General features: G+C 44.2%; 1 protein-coding gene across 1 annotated transcript in view; it reads right to left on the bottom strand.

The window, feature by feature from the left end:
• Nucleotides 1–18,716, bottom strand: part of otog (otogelin) — a 336,135-nt gene that overhangs the window by 181,120 nt on the left and 136,299 nt on the right. The window contains exons 15-18 of the mRNA XM_034163547.1: nt 18,469–18,614; nt 13,242–13,374; nt 11,955–12,132; nt 8,718–8,842 (exon numbers count right to left, since the gene is read on the bottom strand). Coding sequence (XP_034019438.1) covers nt 8,718–8,842; nt 11,955–12,132; nt 13,242–13,374; nt 18,469–18,614 — 582 coding nt within the window. The remainder of the gene's footprint in view (nt 1–8,717; nt 8,843–11,954; nt 12,133–13,241; nt 13,375–18,468; nt 18,615–18,716) is intronic.

Genomic DNA, 18,716 nt, shown 5'->3' with positions numbered 1-18,716 from the left:
TATAATATTGTTCTAAGACACTCAAATGGATACACCTTATTAATCATCACTTAAACGCATCCTTTGAATAAACAGAATACTTCACCATCAACATATTGCTAATGCAGAAATATCACACTTAAATACACATCAGTTACAATGAGCACATGTCAATAATAGAATGATTATATGCAAAGCATTTCGTTTGATTAATCAATACAAACAACAATGGAAGTCTTTATATGTATATGAATCAAAGAATACTGATGCAATTATTTTATTTTAAAAGAATGTCTTTCTTCACTTAGACTTAAAGATAATAGCTGTTATCAAGACGCAAAGTTTTATGGCCACTGTTATCGTCGAAGGGATATCGTCTTGCAGTCTTGAGAGGTTCTAGCCTTGGCGTGAGGTCATAAAATTTGGGCTCTCCTGGCCTGGAGAAGCGCAGATTCTGACGTGAAGCAATTATAATGTCATGAAATTCATAGTGACCGAAATGTAACTGTTAAAAAGGCAAGGGCTCCCTTTGAAGAAGTCTGAGTTACAGGCCTGTTTTGTTGTGAAGCCCAGTGTTGGCCCATGGGGGTGGGTGGGTGGGGGTGGGTGGTCTCAGGCTTATTTCCAGACCTCCAGTTGGCACAGGAATTTCTCAACAGTGAGTGAAGACACCGTCTCTGTCTGCAGTTCAAAAGTCAGGTTTTCGTTGAGACAGCATTGATGTATTTATTTAATTAGGGCAAATCAAGGCCAGGTGCTACACTCTCTATGCTGATTTGCTGTCACTGTGTTCTTTCCATAATCCTTTGATCTGTGATGTCACTGTCATCGACTGTATGGGTCTGAAGTGTTGCTGAAGTGAGTAGGTAAAAAATACAAATAAATGTAGGGCTTGACCTGCCATTTGTGCAAACAACATACAATCTGTTCCCACAGTTTGATTTAGTGTGCACAAGTTCAATAATTAAATAATTCTGTCAGTGCATACAGCATTGGATTATATACTGAACATGGAAGATAGGACAGTAGATCCAGCAGGGACATCATTGTTTCAGCTATAAGTGGCCACTTCAGTGAGATACCAACTGTGACACTCTTGCTCATTTGCGTGTTTGGTCACAAATTCACACCTCCAACTGCTCTCAAACAGTTGCGGCCAGTGACATAGGACCCTTAGTGTACACGCTCTACTTGCCACAGTGTAAGAACTTATGTGCACAAGGTAGCATTTGGGTCACTGTGAATTGTGGCCTCTTCATATGTTTGTATTTTTTTTCTTTCCACGGGCAGGGTCAAAGTGCTCTAAGGGCACACGCCCTCTGTCCTCCTTCTCCCCTCCAAGCAGCATATACGAGCGCACAGGGACACACATTCTGTTATTCTACAATATGTTGATGTGATTATGATATGGCAGCATCACATTGTATCACTCTTTCACACATAGTACGAATAAGTACAACTCAGGTCGAGTCACGGCAGAACAGCTCGTATGAGTGAACCACGAAAACATCGAGCCGACGGGTAGGCATGCATGATGCCGCTGCAATGGTTTCGTGCACACGGGAACACAGTGCAGCAGCTGCACGATGTGGTTACACATTGCATATGACAGCTCCCGAATACACGAAAAAAAACATTAATAAAAAATACATGCTGCAATGGTTTCGTGCACGCAGGAAGACAGTGCGAGCAGCTGCAGCATGTGTAACTACATCACCCAGCTGCTGTGAAAATAAAAAAATATATAAAATACATGCCACCCACGGGATTTGAACCTGCACTTTCCAAAAGCTCTGATTGCCAGCAAGAAACTTTACCACTGAGCTACCATCGCCGTTGTGTAAAAGGTGTGGGAAAATGCCTGATATCAAGAAGGACATGGACGTATTTAAGAAAAAATAAAACCACACACCATATAAAAACACCACATTTTATTAAATCCCTCTTATCAAGCGGGTAATACAAGTATGAACCGTCTATTCCTCTGTAGATGACCCATGGTCACAGATGTACAGCCATGAAATGACATGAATGAGAAGCAGGGCGCTCTTATCATGTCCACATCTGCTGGCGGCATGTCCAGCCAGCCCCACGCACGTGTCCTGCCCTACACATGTGTCTTGTGGACGGCGAGGCCACAGAACAGACACCGCGTCATGTGGAACAGAGCTCACATGGATGACGTGACATTCAGATCGCACGCTGTGTGTTATGATCTGATGGTCCATTTCACCTGGGGCAGCCTGTCATTGTGCGCGGCATGCGTGTGCTTGCTGCAGCCCATTGCAACAATGATATATGTTTTTATGCATGTCCACATGAGGACAGCAAGCAGACACATGCACATACTCAGCGCCCGGAATCAAATTGATGGCACAATCGTACGGTCGGTGCGGGGGAAGAGTGAGTGCCAGATCTTTGCTGAAGACGTCAGCAAGATCGTGGTACACCTCGGGCACCGCCGTCAGATTGGGGGGGACTTTGACCTCCTCTTTAGCTGTAATTCCGGGTGGAACCGAGGATCCAAGACACTCCCGGTGGCAGGTTTCGCTCCACTGCGTCACCACCCCAGACGGCCAATCAATCCGGGGATTGTGCTTCACCATCCATGGAAATCCCAGAATCACTAGGGAGGTAGAAGGTGTCACAAAAAACACGATCTCCTCCCTGTGATTCCCAGACACAACCAAGGTTACTGGCTGTGTCTGATCTGTAATTAACGGGAGTAGAGTGCCATCTAGTGCTCGCACCTTCAATGGTGAAGGCAGAGCCACCAGAGGAAGCCCTACTTCCCTGGCCCATCTGCTATCCAGCAGATTCCCTTCTGACCCCGTGTCTACCAGTGCTGGGGCGTGAAGGGTTAAATACCCACTCAGGATTGTTACTGGGATTTGTGCAGATTTATGGGTTTTCCCCGTGTACATATTATGGCCCACCCTTAACCCAGTTCCTAAGGATGGGCGTTGGAGTTTGATCGTTTGGGGCAGTCTTTTAACATGTGCTCACAAGAGCCACAGAAAAAACACTCCCCGCGGGCCAGCCTCCTTTGTCTGATATTTGATTTTAATTTGGCCCTGCTCGTGTCCATAGCTTCGTCAGCAGGGGGAGCTGTTGCCACACGGAGCCCTCTGGCAGTGGAACGTGGGGAAGACGACACCCTTTCGGACCCGGAGGAGAGAGGGACGGCTTGTGCCCGACCACGCCCCCCGGCCTGCTCCCGACGGTGTTCATTCAACCGGTTGTCTAAGCGTATAACCAAATTGACAAGCCCATCGAAGTCTTGCGGTTCCTCCTTAGCCAGTAAATGCTCCTTCAGAACTGGAGACAGTCTGTTTATGCAGGTGGCGCGGAGCGCAACATTATTCCAGCCGGACCTCGCAGCCGCGATGCGGAAGTCGACTGCATAATCAGCTGCGCTTCGGCGCCCCTGTCTCATTGACAGCAGCACGCTCGAGGCGGTCTCGCCTCTGTTGGGATGATCAAACACCTGTTTGAATTCCCGTACAAACCCAGCGTATGACGTCAGGAGCCACGAATTCTGTTCCCAAAGCGCCATAGCCCAAGCGCGTGCCTCACCTCGAAGCAGATTAATCACATAAGCCACCCGGCTGGCATCTGATGCGTACATAACTGGACGCTGTGCAAAAACAAGCGAACACTGCATTAAGAAGTCTGCGCACGTTTCGACACAGCCTCCGTACGGTTCTGGAGGGCTTATGTAAGCTTCAGGGGACGGTGGGGGGGTTTGTTGAACGGCCAGTGGAACGTCTATCTGTGGCCCAGAGCCAGCAGGAGGAGTCACTGCAGCAGAGCTCGAGTCGCGCGCTTCCACTCTGGCGGTGAGAGCCTCCACCCTCCGATTGAGAACTGCATTCTGCTCGGTTACCAGATTTAACTGAGCGGTGAAAGCGGTAAGGATTTGCTGCAGATCACTTACCACGCCTCCTGCTGACGCCTGCGCTCCTTGTTCTCCCATTGGCTGTTCAAGCTGTGGCTGACGCCCCTCGGGATCCATGACGAACGGCCGAGAAATCCTGTTGGGAGAGGGTCATAACACGGACCCGCAACAGGGGGCGCAAATGAACGGACAATGGATAAGACAAAGAGTAACAATTTAATGTTGTGAAACGCACAACTGAATACAGACAAAGATAATGCCAATTGTACACAAGGTGACGTGCGGGCAGACTTGAAGATAGGAGACCTCTGGCGATCGGCGAGCCGGGACCCACACAGCTTCCACCACCAACGGCCTGAAGAACACCGGAGCCGCCAAGTCCTGAGTCCCCAGGTGGTCACCGTCATCTGTTGCAGACCCTGGTACTGCTGGCAGAAGATGAAAAGACAGTTATGGTGAGTGTGTATCCACACACCCAGTAATCCTTTTTCCACAGATCTTCCAGGAGGGAAAACCTCCACCTCCAGACACAATTTCACCCGTGCAGCTCCTGTTAGTCTCTTCCCTGGATGGAGTAAGAGGCGAAGAACGTCGCACTCCCACTATCCGCCAATCCAGCTTCAGACTCAATCCACAGGAATACGGCTGCACACAGAACAATGTTAGATACAACGATAATCAGCAGAGAAGGTTACCTTCGACGGTAGTTGATTTGTCGGCGAGGAGGTGGAGTAATGATCCGGCTTTTATAGGGATGACGGTGATTGTTGACAGCTGGTGTAAATGAGTGACAGCTGTCACTCTGTCTCGGCGCCCTCTCATGCTTGAAGCCCGCACTCCAAGCAGGGCGCCGACTGGTGGTGGTGGGCCAGCAGTACCTCCTCTTCAGCGGCCCACACAACAAGGATGGCTGCTTGCAGTCAGGTCGTCAGCTTGTTGGACCCCAGAGGTGGAAGGCGTTTGTTGAAAATGGTTTCTGGTAGCTTTTAAAAATTTGTTGGAGCCAGATTAAAGGTCTTCGTGAATTTAAAAAAAAAAAAAACTTTAAGAGCATTGGAAAAATAGCCGACAGGAAAGGAAAAATTTATTTTCTGTAAATTCGCTATTATTTTGAAAAGTTCAGCTTGGAAGTTCTCTTAAAACTTCGAAAAAGACTTGACGCACCTTAAAACATCAGGTTAAAATTCTCAAAAATTGAGACAAGAATAAAACAAAGAATGAATGCCACGTGGTAGCTTCAGCTAGGTTAGCTTAGCATGGGGCCTTGATGACCCAAAAATAATTAAGCATTTTAGAAAGGAAAAGAGCGAGGCAAGAGAGACAAAAGAGAGGAGCAAAGAGAGGTAGAAGAGAGAGGCGGCACTCTGTTCTAACTTTTTAAGGGGGACTGACGTCACCAAACTCCGCCCATTTAGGGTGTGTAATCTCACAGAATACTTCATGTGTTCACAGGGCAGACCCAAATGATTCAACTATTTAAAAACATTAACTATTTTGGTATAATATTGTTCTAAGACACTCAAATGGATACACCTTATTAATCATCACTTAAACGCATCCTTTGAATAAACAGAATACTTCACCATCAACATATTGCTAATGCAGAAATATCACACTTAAATACACATCAGTTACAATGAGCACATGTCAATAATAGAATGATTATATGCAAAGCATTTCGTTTGATTAATCAATACAAACAACAATGGAAGTCTTTATATGTATATGAATCAAAGAATACTGATGCAATTATTTTATTTTAAAAGAATGTCTTTCTTCACTTAGACTTAAAGATAATAGCTGTTATCAAGACGCAAAGTTTTATGGCCACTGTTATCGTCGAAGGGATATCGTCTTGCAGTCTTGAGAGGTTCTAGCCTTGGCGTGAGGTCATAAAATTTGGGCTCTCCTGGCCTGGAGAAGCGCAGATTCTGACGTGAAGCAATTATAATGTCATGAAATTCATAGTGACCGAAATGTAACTGTTAAAAAGGCAAGGGCTCCCTTTGAAGAAGTCTGAGTTACAGGCCTGTTTTGTTGTGAAGCCCAGTGTTGGCCCATGGGGGTGGGTGGGTGGGGGTGGGTGGTCTCAGGCTTATTTCCAGACCTCCAGTTGGCACAGGAATTTCTCAACAGTGAGTGAAGACACCGTCTCTGTCTGCAGTTCAAAAGTCAGGTTTTCGTTGAGACAGCATTGATGTATTTATTTAATTAGGGCAAATCAAGGCCAGGTGCTACACTCTCTATGCTGATTTGCTGTCACTGTGTTCTTTCCATAATCCTTTGATCTGTGATGTCACTGTCATCGACTGTATGGGTCTGAAGTGTTGCTGAAGTGAGTAGGTAAAAAATACAAATAAATGTAGGGCTTGACCTGCCATTTGTGCAAACAACATACAATCTGTTCCCACAGTTTGATTTAGTGTGCACAAGTTCAATAATTAAATAATTCTGTCAGTGCATACAGCATTGGATTATATACTGAACATGGAAGATAGGACAGTAGATCCAGCAGGGACATCATTGTTTCAGCTATAAGTGGCCACTTCAGTGAGATACCAACTGTGACACTCTTGCTCATTTGCGTGTTTGGTCACAAATTCACACCTCCAACTGCTCTCAAACAGTTGCGGCCAGTGACATAGGACCCTTAGTGTACACGCTCTACTTGCCACAGTGTAAGAACTTATGTGCACAAGGTAGCATTTGGGTCACTGTGAATTGTGGCCTCTTCATATGTTTGTATTTTTTTTCTTTCCACGGGCAGGGTCAAAGTGCTCTAAGGGCACACGCCCTCTGTCCTCCTTCTCCCCTCCAAGCAGCATATACGAGCGCACAGGGACACACATTATTCTGTTATTCTACAATATGTTGATGTGATTATGATATGGCAGCATCACATTGTATCACTCTTTCACACATAGTACGAATAAGTACAACTCAGGTCGAGTCACGGCAGAACAGCTCGTATGAGTGAACCACGAAAACATCGAGCCGACGGGTAGGCATGCATGATGCCGCTGCAATGGTTTCGTGCACACGGGAACACAGTGCAGCAGCTGCACGATGTGGTTACACATTGCATATGACAGCTCCCGAATACACGAAAAAAAACCATTAATAAAAAATACATGCTGCAATGGTTTCGTGCACGCAGGAAGACAGTGCGAGCAGCTGCAGCATGTGTAACTACATCACCCAGCTGCTGTGAAAATAAAAAAATATATAAAATACATGCCACCCACGGGATTTGAACCTGCACTTTCCAAAAGCTCTGATTGCCAGCAAGAAACTTTACCACTGAGCTACCATCGCCGTTGTGTAAAAGGTGTGGGAAAATGCCTGATATCAAGAAGGACATGGACGTATTTAAGAAAAAATAAAACCACACACCATATAAAAACACCACATTTTATTAAATCCCTCTTATCAAGCGGGTAATACAAGTATGAACCGTCTATTCCTCTGTAGATGACCCATGGTCACAGATGTACAGCCATGAAATGACATGAATGAGAAGCAGGGCGCTCTTATCATGTCCACATCTGCTGGCGGCATGTCCAGCCAGCCCCACGCACGTGTCCTGCCCTACACATGTGTCTTGTGGACGGCGAGGCCACAGAACAGACACCGCGTCATGTGGAACAGAGCTCACATGGATGACGTGACATTCAGATCGCACGCTGTGTGTTATGATCTGATGGTCCATTTCACCTGGGGCAGCCTGTCATTGTGCGCGGCATGCGTGTGCTTGCTGCAGCCCATTGCAACAATGATATATGTTTTTATGCATGTCCACATGAGGACAGCAAGCAGACACATGCACGTCACAGTGGACAGTTGTTAGTTCATGTCCGTCCAAACAGTGTGTGGTTCTCCAGCTGGGATGTCCAGAACCACAGAGCTCCACAGCCGCTCCTGTTGGTGGACACACCCCGTCAGTTCAGCACACACACCAACGTGTCACTGTGTCTATTTGCAAAGCCACACTCGTGGGGGCACTTAAACAATTTTCACATCCAGCTCGACAGTGATTGTCTGCTGACTGCTGTCATGCTAGTAGTGCGAATGGCCACACATTTTCTAAGTGCCAAGCAAGCGGTGTTAGATGTTCGTGTGTGTCAGCTGGAATTTGGCCAACACCTGGCGCAAGAGGGTTTGTTGGGCTCTCACAGTGCACTGGTGTTCCCAAATAGTTGTAGCAACAGGTGTACGAGGCATTAGAGGCAGCTATGATTTTACACGTATTGCATATGATTCCTGCTTCATGCACACTTCATGCGCAATTCGACCACATTCATACTATGTGGGAAGGGGCCCTTATGGTCGGGTTAACGCTTCTTCTTCTTCTCCCACTCTGCAGTCCACTCAGCTCATATGAAAACATGACATCAACTATATCATTTATGATGGGAGTTGTGCACTCATAGAAACCTTCTTCCAAACTTGTAAAGTAGACAGACCTTCTTATACCAACATCTGGACATCACACAATGGCCATAATCACCACAGTACTGTCAGCATTTTCAGATTTTTACAACTCTGTACCACTCAGCAATCACTGGCAGTCCAAAGTGTGAACACGTGACAGTCCACTTTCCAAAAGTCAAAGCACGTCAGATCAGCCATGACAGCTCACGAATACATTTAGTTTTTGTTGGAACTTTACAAGATGAAGGAGGCAAAATATGTCTAAACCTCTGTTTTGTCATGTCAGCCAACACAGTATGACACTGTGTGCATTTTATCACAGAGTCCAAGAGACGTCATTGCAGTTTCATGGAGCCTCTACTTGGCAGAAAGAAGATGGTAAAGAGAATTTATAGGAAAAAAAGCTGACCTGCTTGCTGATGTGTGTCACAGGGATCAAGCTGAGATGTACTCAGGCTGGGTGAGCAAGCCGATGAAACTCTCCAGCTGTTTCCAAAGAGCTGAGGAGTGCTTTCTATCATACCCGATGGTGATCTGTAGGACCACAAAGGACCATATCAGAGGCACAGGTGCAGTACAATGCCAGTGACAAGGAAATGATCTTACACATGTTGAAAAAAAACATTTACAGTGGGGCAAAAAAGTATTTAGTCAGTCCCTGATTGTGCAAGTCCTCCTACTTTAAAAGATGAGAGAGGTCTGTAATTTTCAACATAGGTACACTTCAACTATGAGAGACAAAAAGAGAAAAAAATTCCAGGAAATCACAATGTAGGATTTTTAAAGAATTTATTTGTAAATTATAAAATAAGTAAAATAAGTATTTGGTCAATAACAAAAGTTCAGCTCAGTACTTTGTAACATAATCTTTGTTGGCAATGACAGAGGTCAAGCGTTTCCTGTAAGTCTTCACCAGGTTTGCACACACTGTAGCTGGTATTTTGGCCCATTCCTCCATGCATTTATTAGATGGAAATCCAATCCAATGAGTCAGTTTTTTGAGTGCAACTCCTACATTTAATTCCAAACAATAACACGTCAAGTATGCACTACATGTACTATATCATAAATAAAAAAATAGCATTGTTAAATGTAATAATGAGGCATAATTACCCCAGTGGAAGTGTTCAATCTCAACTATATAAGCTGACTCAGATCTACATTAAATCATATGTTTGAAATTTCATCAACGCACCACAGCTGCTGAAATCAGTAAATAAGTTATAAGTCTGATGTTTTTTACTCAATTTTTGGTGTTTCATGTGTAACAGTGGGAGGAGAAATGTACACGTGTTAATATGGTATGAACAATTTTAATGTTCATACCGTGCTACCACGATTAAAAACATGGTCATGAATCGGGGCCTGCCTCATTTAATAGGCAGGTCAAAACTTTATCTGAAAAAAAATAAACACCTGTTATACATAAGCACCAGACCTGATTTATGCTTTTACAACTCCATAACTCCGCAGCTATGCAATGACGTCAACGTGAGCGTGACCCTTTCGAAGTTCTCCATTGCGTTGGTGCAATTTACCGCCGGAATAGTAGGGGGTGTGACGTGGAGAACAAGGCAGGACTTTCTTTCCCCATGCACTGCCACTGTTCCTGGTATATATACAGTCTATTGTTCCTGTTTTTTTTTTTTTGTTGTTGTTGTTTTTCCTTTTCTGTACTCATTTGTCCCTCAATAAGCTCCACTTCTTTTTTCCCCAAACGATCCTCAATTTGATCCATGATCAAAATGTAATCTGCGTGCGCACTGCAAAAGCTTTTGAAGTATGATGGAAGAGGAAAAAGTGAAACCAGAAAAGTGACCAATCACAGCCCTTGTCATCTCCGTAGTTTCAATGTTTAGGAGGTGCACAGCGATGCAGAGGACTCTGATCTAAAGCATTTGTCTTCGATTCGCCACACGCAGGGATATAATTATAATTACTGACAGCGTGGTGTTCAACTAACAACCTGCCACTGAACACCACAAAAACAAAAGAAATAATCCTGGACTTCAGGAAGGGCAGCGCTTTACATCCAAGGGGACTGTATAGAAAGGGTCAGCTTCATCAGGTTCCTGGGAGTGCAGCTCTCTGACAGCCCCTCATGGACTGCCAACACCACAGTCGTGGTGAAGAAAGCCCAGCAGCGACTCCACTTCCTGAGGGTGCTCAGGAGGAACAATCTGGAGGAGAAGCTGCCGGTGTTATTCTACAGAGCCACCATCAAGAGCATCCTGACGTACTGCATCACAGTGTGGTACGGAGGGTGCTCAGCAGCAGACAGGAGAGTGCTGCAGAGGGTGATCAACACGGCCCAGAGGATCACTGGCTCCTCTCTGTCCAGCCTGGAGGACATTACCAGCTCTCGCTACCTTAGCAGAGCTGCCAGCATCATCAAAGACACATCCCACCCCAGCAACCACCTGTTTAACCTACTACCCTCGGGCCGACGGTATAGGTCATTCAACACTAGGACAAACAGGCTCAGGGACAGCTTTTTTCCCCAGAGCAATCACTGCACTGAACAATAACAAACCACATTAATCTCCACTTTTCAAAGTTTCTTGTGCAATATCTGTACCCATGTGCAATATTTTCCCGTGCAATATTATCCCACAGTTGTACATAATCTCGTTTTGCATTTTATATTCTATCCACATTTTGTTTTTACTTGTACATATATTTAAGTAATCTATTTTGTTAAATTTTATTATCTTCTATTTGGCTAATAATTACTCGCACCTTTTGGAGTTGCACTCAAATCTCGTTGCATTGTAAATTACAATGACAATTAAGGCGATTCGGATTCTGATATGTGTGAAACTAAACACCATATTACAGTGCAGGCATTTTGTTAATAATTGTCGGCCTTTAATGAAGGCCTGTTTGGTTTAGGCACCAGGTCTGAGCACAGTTTGAAAAAAAAAAAAAAAATGCCAGGGAGTTTAATTAAGGAAATTCGGTACTTACACTTTTAGTTTGAATCCTACATGCTGTTGCATAAATGAGTTCATTCTCACTTTTTTTACACTCTACTCTTTTTGTAAACTGTACGTGCTGCTGTTGGCCCTCTAACACATGAATATCATCAACTGTGGAAGTGGGTCAATAAAATCCAACACTTCATGAAAACAAAACAACAACACAGAAGCAACAGAGGGCCGTGATTAAACTAAAAGATGACAAAAAAGGAAAACCTGCCTGTTATCCCTTAAACTCACCACAGCGTTTTTGTGGAGCATCAGGCAAAGTGATTTTCACTTTGCTTTTAAGTAGCACATAACTACTTCAGTCATCTACTGTGATGTATATCCATTTACAGATGTTAGAAAACATCCGCCATTTATGGTCAGACTTTAAGATACGGTACAATGGAGCCCCTATTTCACTAACAGTAAATTCCTTGTTGAAGTGGTGTGTGCACTTGGGCGCTCATCTGGCCTGCCTGAAAGAACTGATCACTGAACCAGGCTTTTGATGCTGAGCCACCCGCTCAGTGTACATTACAGAGAGAGGGGGAGAAAAAAAACACTTTGCCATCACCTTGCTCCCTGGCTCTGAAACAAGAGTATGTTTTTCTCTCATTATTACAGAGAAAGGGTTAACAGAGGGCACGGGAGGGGTCATAAGTAAGCCAGGACATACTTACAGGAAGTCATCTTGAATGTTGCCGTTGAAGGTGCCGCACAGGCCCAAAGTGTCATCCTTCCACAGCTCATCTACCTCAAGGTAGAGACGGAAGTCTTTCCAGCTGTAGTTTAGATGCAGACCAAGTTTAGTCTTCACCTGCAAGAACATGGATGACAGCTCCTCGATGTGGAAGATATCTGACAGAGACGAGGACAAAGTCTTAAGCAGCAGAAATTAATATTAAAGTGCAGTACTGAGGACACAAACGATAAAACTGTGGCACAATTATGAGGAAATTTAAAGTGTACTGTTAGATATCTGACAATGATGCCTTCATGAGAGGTGCGACCCAGGAATGTGTTCTTTGAGTGTCCTTCTAATTTGTGCTTTGTGTTACCATTTTACCTCAAACATGTATTTAATAGAGATTAACTGACAAACAGCAGAAACTACTCTGTGCAGTCATGAATACAGACCCAAAAGCAACAATTAGAAGGAAGACATTTTGTGCAAACCAATAAAAGCATTAACACATTCAAGTCATAATTCACAGAAACCAGTTTTCAGAATGAGCAAAGGAAACAGGTGATGGATATAAAGAATGTTATACCCCCATCACACTAGAGGCCGAATGAGCCTGAATTGCGTCCGAATGAGAAGTCGACCCACATTCGGGGAGTGTCGAGGTGCATTCGAGAACATCCGACAGCATTCTCAGAGCAGTCTAAAGAGTCAGGCGCAGTCGTGCAGCTGCCTCGAATCTTTTTATTATGTTCAAAACAGTCGTGACGCAGTCGATGTGGAACCACTATCAAATGGCAGTCAAAGTCTGACTGCAGTCTGACTGCATTCTAAACAATCAGATGGCATTTGTGACATTCTGATCACGTTCGGGGGGACAGCTGGCACGTTTCCACCACAGACGAATGTCCCGACTGCGCCTGAATGCACCACAAGCAGACCTTGAGTGCTGCTGGATTATATTTCTTCCACCCACAACTGGACCTCACTCGTACGCCAATGTAAGTGCATTCATCATATTCTCACTACATTCTGACAGCTGTCTGGGTAATCTTAATGTGTTCAACCAACATCTGTACCGCGTTCAGATGCTCATGCGCACGGCACGTGCACAAATCAGTCTGGGCGGGTTGGAGTGCCGTATGGCTGTTCGGATGGCTGTCTTCCACAATTCTTATCCCCTCAGATGTGGCATGAATCCTGGTGTTTGACATTCAGTGTCGGCTTGGCTCGTGCTCATTCGTACTAAGTGTGATGGGGTCTTAGCGACGACAGGGGACTTTACCATCAGAATATGGGAGGGAGATCCGGTACTGTCCAGCCATGAAGACCTCTCCAACGTGGCTCAAGGTAATCTCTGTTCTTGGATCCTCATCAATAACCAGATTAACTGATTGGATGCAAGCTCCGTCTAAATTCTACAATTGAAACAACACGGTTTGATAAAGCATGTTGCACAGCAGCAACTCAGATGTTGAAAAAGGCTCACAAATAGAGCAAAACAATGAGATGTGAGGGCAGAAAGCACAAATTCAAGACAATTTAAACTAATTTTTCAGCTCTTAACACAAAATGAGTTGTGCTCTGTGCAGGTCGGCATGTTGTGTTTCTCATTATAGCCATTACTTAGCCAACAAAAACGAATACATTTTTACCTACTTCTTTTTGTTGGCTCATTTGATTAGTTTATTAGCAGCATTACAGAGCGCCTCACAATGAGAGAAGGTCAAAGTTTGGGTCCTCTACCAGAGGCCTGGGAGTTTGAGGGTTCGGTGCAGTATCTTAGTTGTTCCTACGACTGCACTCTTCTGGACCGAGACCTCTGATGTGGTGCCTGTGTGACGGAGGCCAGCAGGAATCGCTGTGCAATAGTAGTCTGTAAACCTCACTCCCAATAGCTAAAAGGACCCTCTGGCCAAAGGGCCAGAGCCCAGGTTTAGGCCTTCTGGTTAGAGCGTCCACCTCCCATGCTGGACATCGTGAATTTGCGTCCTGAATGGAGTGGGTGGGAGGACTTAACACAACAACACAACGCAGAAAAGAGGAGTACAGCCGCTACATCTCCTGGAATCTGCTGTGGCAACACCGAGTGAAAGCAAGGGAGCAGCTGAGCAAACTTAAATATATATCCAAGGTGAGCGCAAAAACACTACAAGTAGCTACAATATCAATACTAACTGGAAAGTGTTCTCAAATATGGTGACCCCCAGATACAATAACTCAAACACTTTCTTTTCTCACCTGCAGAATTTCAGTGCACCCCTCCATCACAACAGATATGCTGCAAAGAGTCTGGACCGAGCTAGATTATTGCATCAATCTTTGCCGAGTGATGGGCGGGACACACAGTGTCTGTGATACCAACTGATACCACATGAAACTTCATGAGATCATGTAACTGTAGCCACCAAATGTGTAAGAATGTGCACACATTAGCCAGCAGTGATTTGGAGGAGGATGTGTAAGAGCAGGAAGACAGCATAGATAAATAAACTCTGATTATAGCCCCTCTAATGAAGATGGCTCTGAGGGAGAGGAGCAGGCAGCAGCAGCGCCGCCGTTCGGCATAAGCAGACTACGCAGTCTGCGTGGGGCACCAACCATGTTGCACTAGTTTGCAGGGCCTCCAACTGACTGAAAAATGTGTTGAAATTATTACATTATTACCAGTGATGCGTTAATCTTTCCAAATGAGTAATCAGATTAAAGTTACTTCTCCAAGTCACTGTGTGTTACTATTATTTTTGTATTGTGGGTCGACAGCAGCATTAAACTTGGTCCGTGGGCAGGAGGTCGGGGTTCGACTGAACTGCCCACTTTAAGCGAACTGTGAGCTTTTCATCAGCTACGACTCGTCCTCACCTCTTAAAGCGCGGTGAAAACAGCACCCCTGCACTGAGCTTTACAAAGTCATTTTTATGCTTTATTTTTGTTATGTGTCGACGCGGGTTGAGGAGCGGACCTGCGTCTGACTGAACCCAGCGCTAAATAACCAGAAAGCGGTTCCAAAAACAAAACAATTTTATTTTCCCCTCTTGTGCAATAATTGTGTACAACATAAAAGTGCGTTTGTCTGGCGGAGTGAAGGACGGCGCGCTCTCCAGCGCCCAAAGGGATCGAAGCCCGGCGCTTCTGGACTCAAGTTCACCGCCAAACACCCCCCAGGTGGACACGACAAACTGACTCTCTGTGAAGGATAGAAGAGGTGAGGTAAGTCAACAGCTACAACTAATATCCTTCAAAGGCACACACTATCAGCAACACATGCAGGTCTGAATTTAAGCTTTATGTAAATGAGCAGCTTCTCACAACAGGTGCAGGATCATCAGTCCGTACGCCACGGCCGTGAGAAGCGAGCTGCACAATTCTCATCAATATTCAAATATACTGCGTAACAAAATACCAAATTACTATTAACACTTATTCAGACAATCAATCACCTCTGATGTGTGCTGACAGCATGTGTCCCTCACCCGTCCTCCTTCACAGGCACGATGTGTCAAACCCAGGCGCGGTCCTCAGCGTCTCACAAACGAACGTCACAAGGTCGAGTTCCTGGCAATTCTGCTTGAATCACTCATGGCTTAAATGCTGAACGCCATGTCATTATCTGCTTCAACTGAAAGTCTTTAAGTCTGCACGTGAGCATCATCCACAGGTGCTGCGAGTCATTAGGCCTGCACGTGGACATTCTCCACAAGTGCAGCCAATAATGTTGATGAGGGTGAAGGATTCTTCTGCCAGCACCTTCTCCACAGACAAAAACCAGTTTGCATACCACCTGGAGAGCAAAGAAAAGAAAACAACACAAAAACATCCAGCCAAACCCCCCAACACAAAACAATTTTTCTCCTTTATTTAGAATTCTGAGCTGAGCTGCTCCGTATCATCTCGTTAAAACAGCTGATCCTCCGCAACGTGTCAACAACTAACACTATTTTCCACTCAAATGCACCTAAACTCTCTTTCTGAGGACCACATGATGTGAAAACGCAATAAAACTTTCTTACCTGTAAATCTGGCCATTTTTTCTGCATAAATAAATGTTATCCATTCTTTGTGCTCAAACACCAAAGCAGGGGCGAATTCAGATGGAATGGGGGCGTGGGGCAGGGATGTGCCCCCCCCACAACACCCCTAGATTAAAGGTCCAGTTTTGAAGCCGTTTTTTTTTTTACTACAACTACTAATACTACTTAAAATAATAATTTTGACAAGTAAATGTTTATAGAGAATTTAAATGTTAGAAAAATGTTAGAATTTAATAGTTACATTTATAAACAATGTAGGTTAGAAATTGCAAGTTTTACTGTTACAGTGCTGTCAACAGTTAAATCTGAGGTCAAGAAAGATTATTTTACTTTTTATAAAACAAGTATTTATTTTCATTGAAGTCAAGAAAGGGTGACTATAAAGTGAGTTTTGGCAAAACAGGTATCATTGTCATGTTGAGGTGGCAGAGGGTTGTTGTCGGCAACTGGGGAAAGTAACTAGTAATCTAACTTAGTTACTTTTACAATTGAGTAATCAGTAAAGTAACTAAGTTACTTTTTCAAGGAGTAATCAGTAACTGGATTACTTTATCAAAGTAACTGTGGCAACACTGATTATTACATTTCAAAATCAATATGAATTATTTATGAATAGGCCCATCATTTTTGTCTTTAAACATTGTGTAGGCCCCTACCCCATTACTTAATTGGGGCAAATTAACAGTTTTTTTGCCTAATATAAAGCCCCCATCCACCCGCGTCCCGATTCCCTGAAATGGTACAGCCCTGTTTGCATCTTTCTCTGTTCGCTGTGTCGCCTAACCAGGGTTGCCAGATGTGGCGATTTCCAGTCCAATAAATGCTCAAAAATGCATGGAGGCACTAAATCTTGTGCAATTTGAACTGATTTTTAAAATGTGTGTGGCAATTCTATACAAAAAAAACTCGTACCTTACCCTAAACAAACCAATTGGATGGGAAAACACCCAATCTGGCAACCCTGCACCTAAATGAAGTAGCACTGCTAGCCCACATTCGATTCTGACACGAGACGACAAGTTGCCACTATGCCACAATTAAACAATGAAGCGACAGCAGGAGTCTGGAGCTAAAAAACGGAGGAAAAAGATGATGCCCGTGCATCCCTTGCTGGTAAGTACGTGTTAAAGGTTTAAATTGTTTTGATTACTTAATGTTCAGTGGTGCTGCTTAAGCTAGGTTGCGTTGGCTTTGCTGATTTGATGTAGCTTTAAACGCTAAACTTAAACACTTTAATAAATAGTAACAGTTTGAGTAGAACTTTTGTGGGGGGGGGGGGGGGGGGGTGTCTCCCTGACCAGTTATGCTTAGGGCCTCCAAAACCTTAGCAGCGGCCCTGGGCAGCAGGGTGACTCTTGTTTCGATTTATGTATAAAAACAATGCTATCAGTTGGTCCTCACTTCCCCATTAAGTTGCAGGCAGAATGACAGCAAAAAAACATCATGCGATTGACTTCAGAACCCACGATGTTCTTCCCATTTTCACTTTCAATAAAATGCATCAAAATCATTATAACTTTTGTGTTTTCATGTCTTAGGTAAAAGAGGACGTGGTACTGTGTGATGAAAGATGCTTTTCTCCCTAAAAATCATCGATTTGATGTCACAAAAATAAATAACCTTTGAATATTTTCCAAAATCTGACAATTGCTAGACTTCTATGAACTCGATATCTAAATTACATGTTACAAAATACAAATACTCAAGCCTTTAAGTCAGTGTTCAGTTAGGTATACTACTTTGCACCACTTTGGTGCTCATATTTTTCTTAAGTAGGTGGCCTGAGTGTCACCAAGAGAAACCAATCCGCCTCTATGAATTGTCTCTTTCATAAGTGGCAGAAGCCCATAACCAAGCGTTTTTTTAGCACAGACCTCCCCTCGTGCTCTACTCTTCTCATCATTCACCTCCTGTTTTCATATAGCCTTCTATCTGTCTAACCCCCCCATCTCCACTGCCTCTTTTTACTACACTTCTGTCAGTCAGGTCAGATAAAATAATCCTGCTCAGACGGCTGTTAGAGGTCTCAGGCCTTGGCTCTGATAAGTGGGACATCTTATATCTCACTCCCCCCTCCGCTTCCACAGCCAGCCCCCTGTATGCTGAATACCTCAAAGACTGCTGGGAAATTGGAAGGTTGAACAGAGTGGAGAGGAAAAGAAGTGCTGAGCTTCTGTGTGCTCTCTTTGTTACTTTTCATGTTCATTATCAGTCTGAGTTTGATCGGGACATTTCCCGAATGCTTTTATCCACACACTGTCTCAATCAGAGTGACACAGTGTGGCTCTTGAACAAAAGTAGCCTGCACTCAGCAGGGATTATTGATTTCTAAAATGATGATATGACTTGCTGACAGACAAGCTGCAGACAAGTTTAATTACAAAGTCTAAGATTGGGGGGAAGCTCTCTCCAAAGACTGCAAATATAAAAACAGTATCAAAACTACAAACACAAAAGTAAGACATATAAGAGGCAACTCACAGCTCCACACGGGGCATTCTGGACGGTGACCGTGAACTTTCCTGAGTTGCGACTTTTGGCGAGAACGTACTGGCATGTTGCTGAGAAGGAGAAGATCCTACCATCAAAGGAATTAAAGTATATATCCCCAGTCACAGAGCACTCCCCTGTTGAAAAGAAGGAACAATGAAACTTGTTAATGCATTCAGTTTGTTTTTTCATAAAATGAATGTCATTTGCTGAGGTACCTTGTGGAACAGCAGCAAGAA

This window comes from Thalassophryne amazonica, chromosome 2 (assembly GCF_902500255.1).
Source record: "Thalassophryne amazonica chromosome 2, fThaAma1.1, whole genome shotgun sequence".
Taxonomy (NCBI): domain Eukaryota; kingdom Metazoa; phylum Chordata; class Actinopteri; order Batrachoidiformes; family Batrachoididae; genus Thalassophryne; species Thalassophryne amazonica.
The sequence above is the reverse complement of the archived record's forward strand: the minus strand, read 5'-3'. Positions and strand labels throughout refer to the sequence as shown.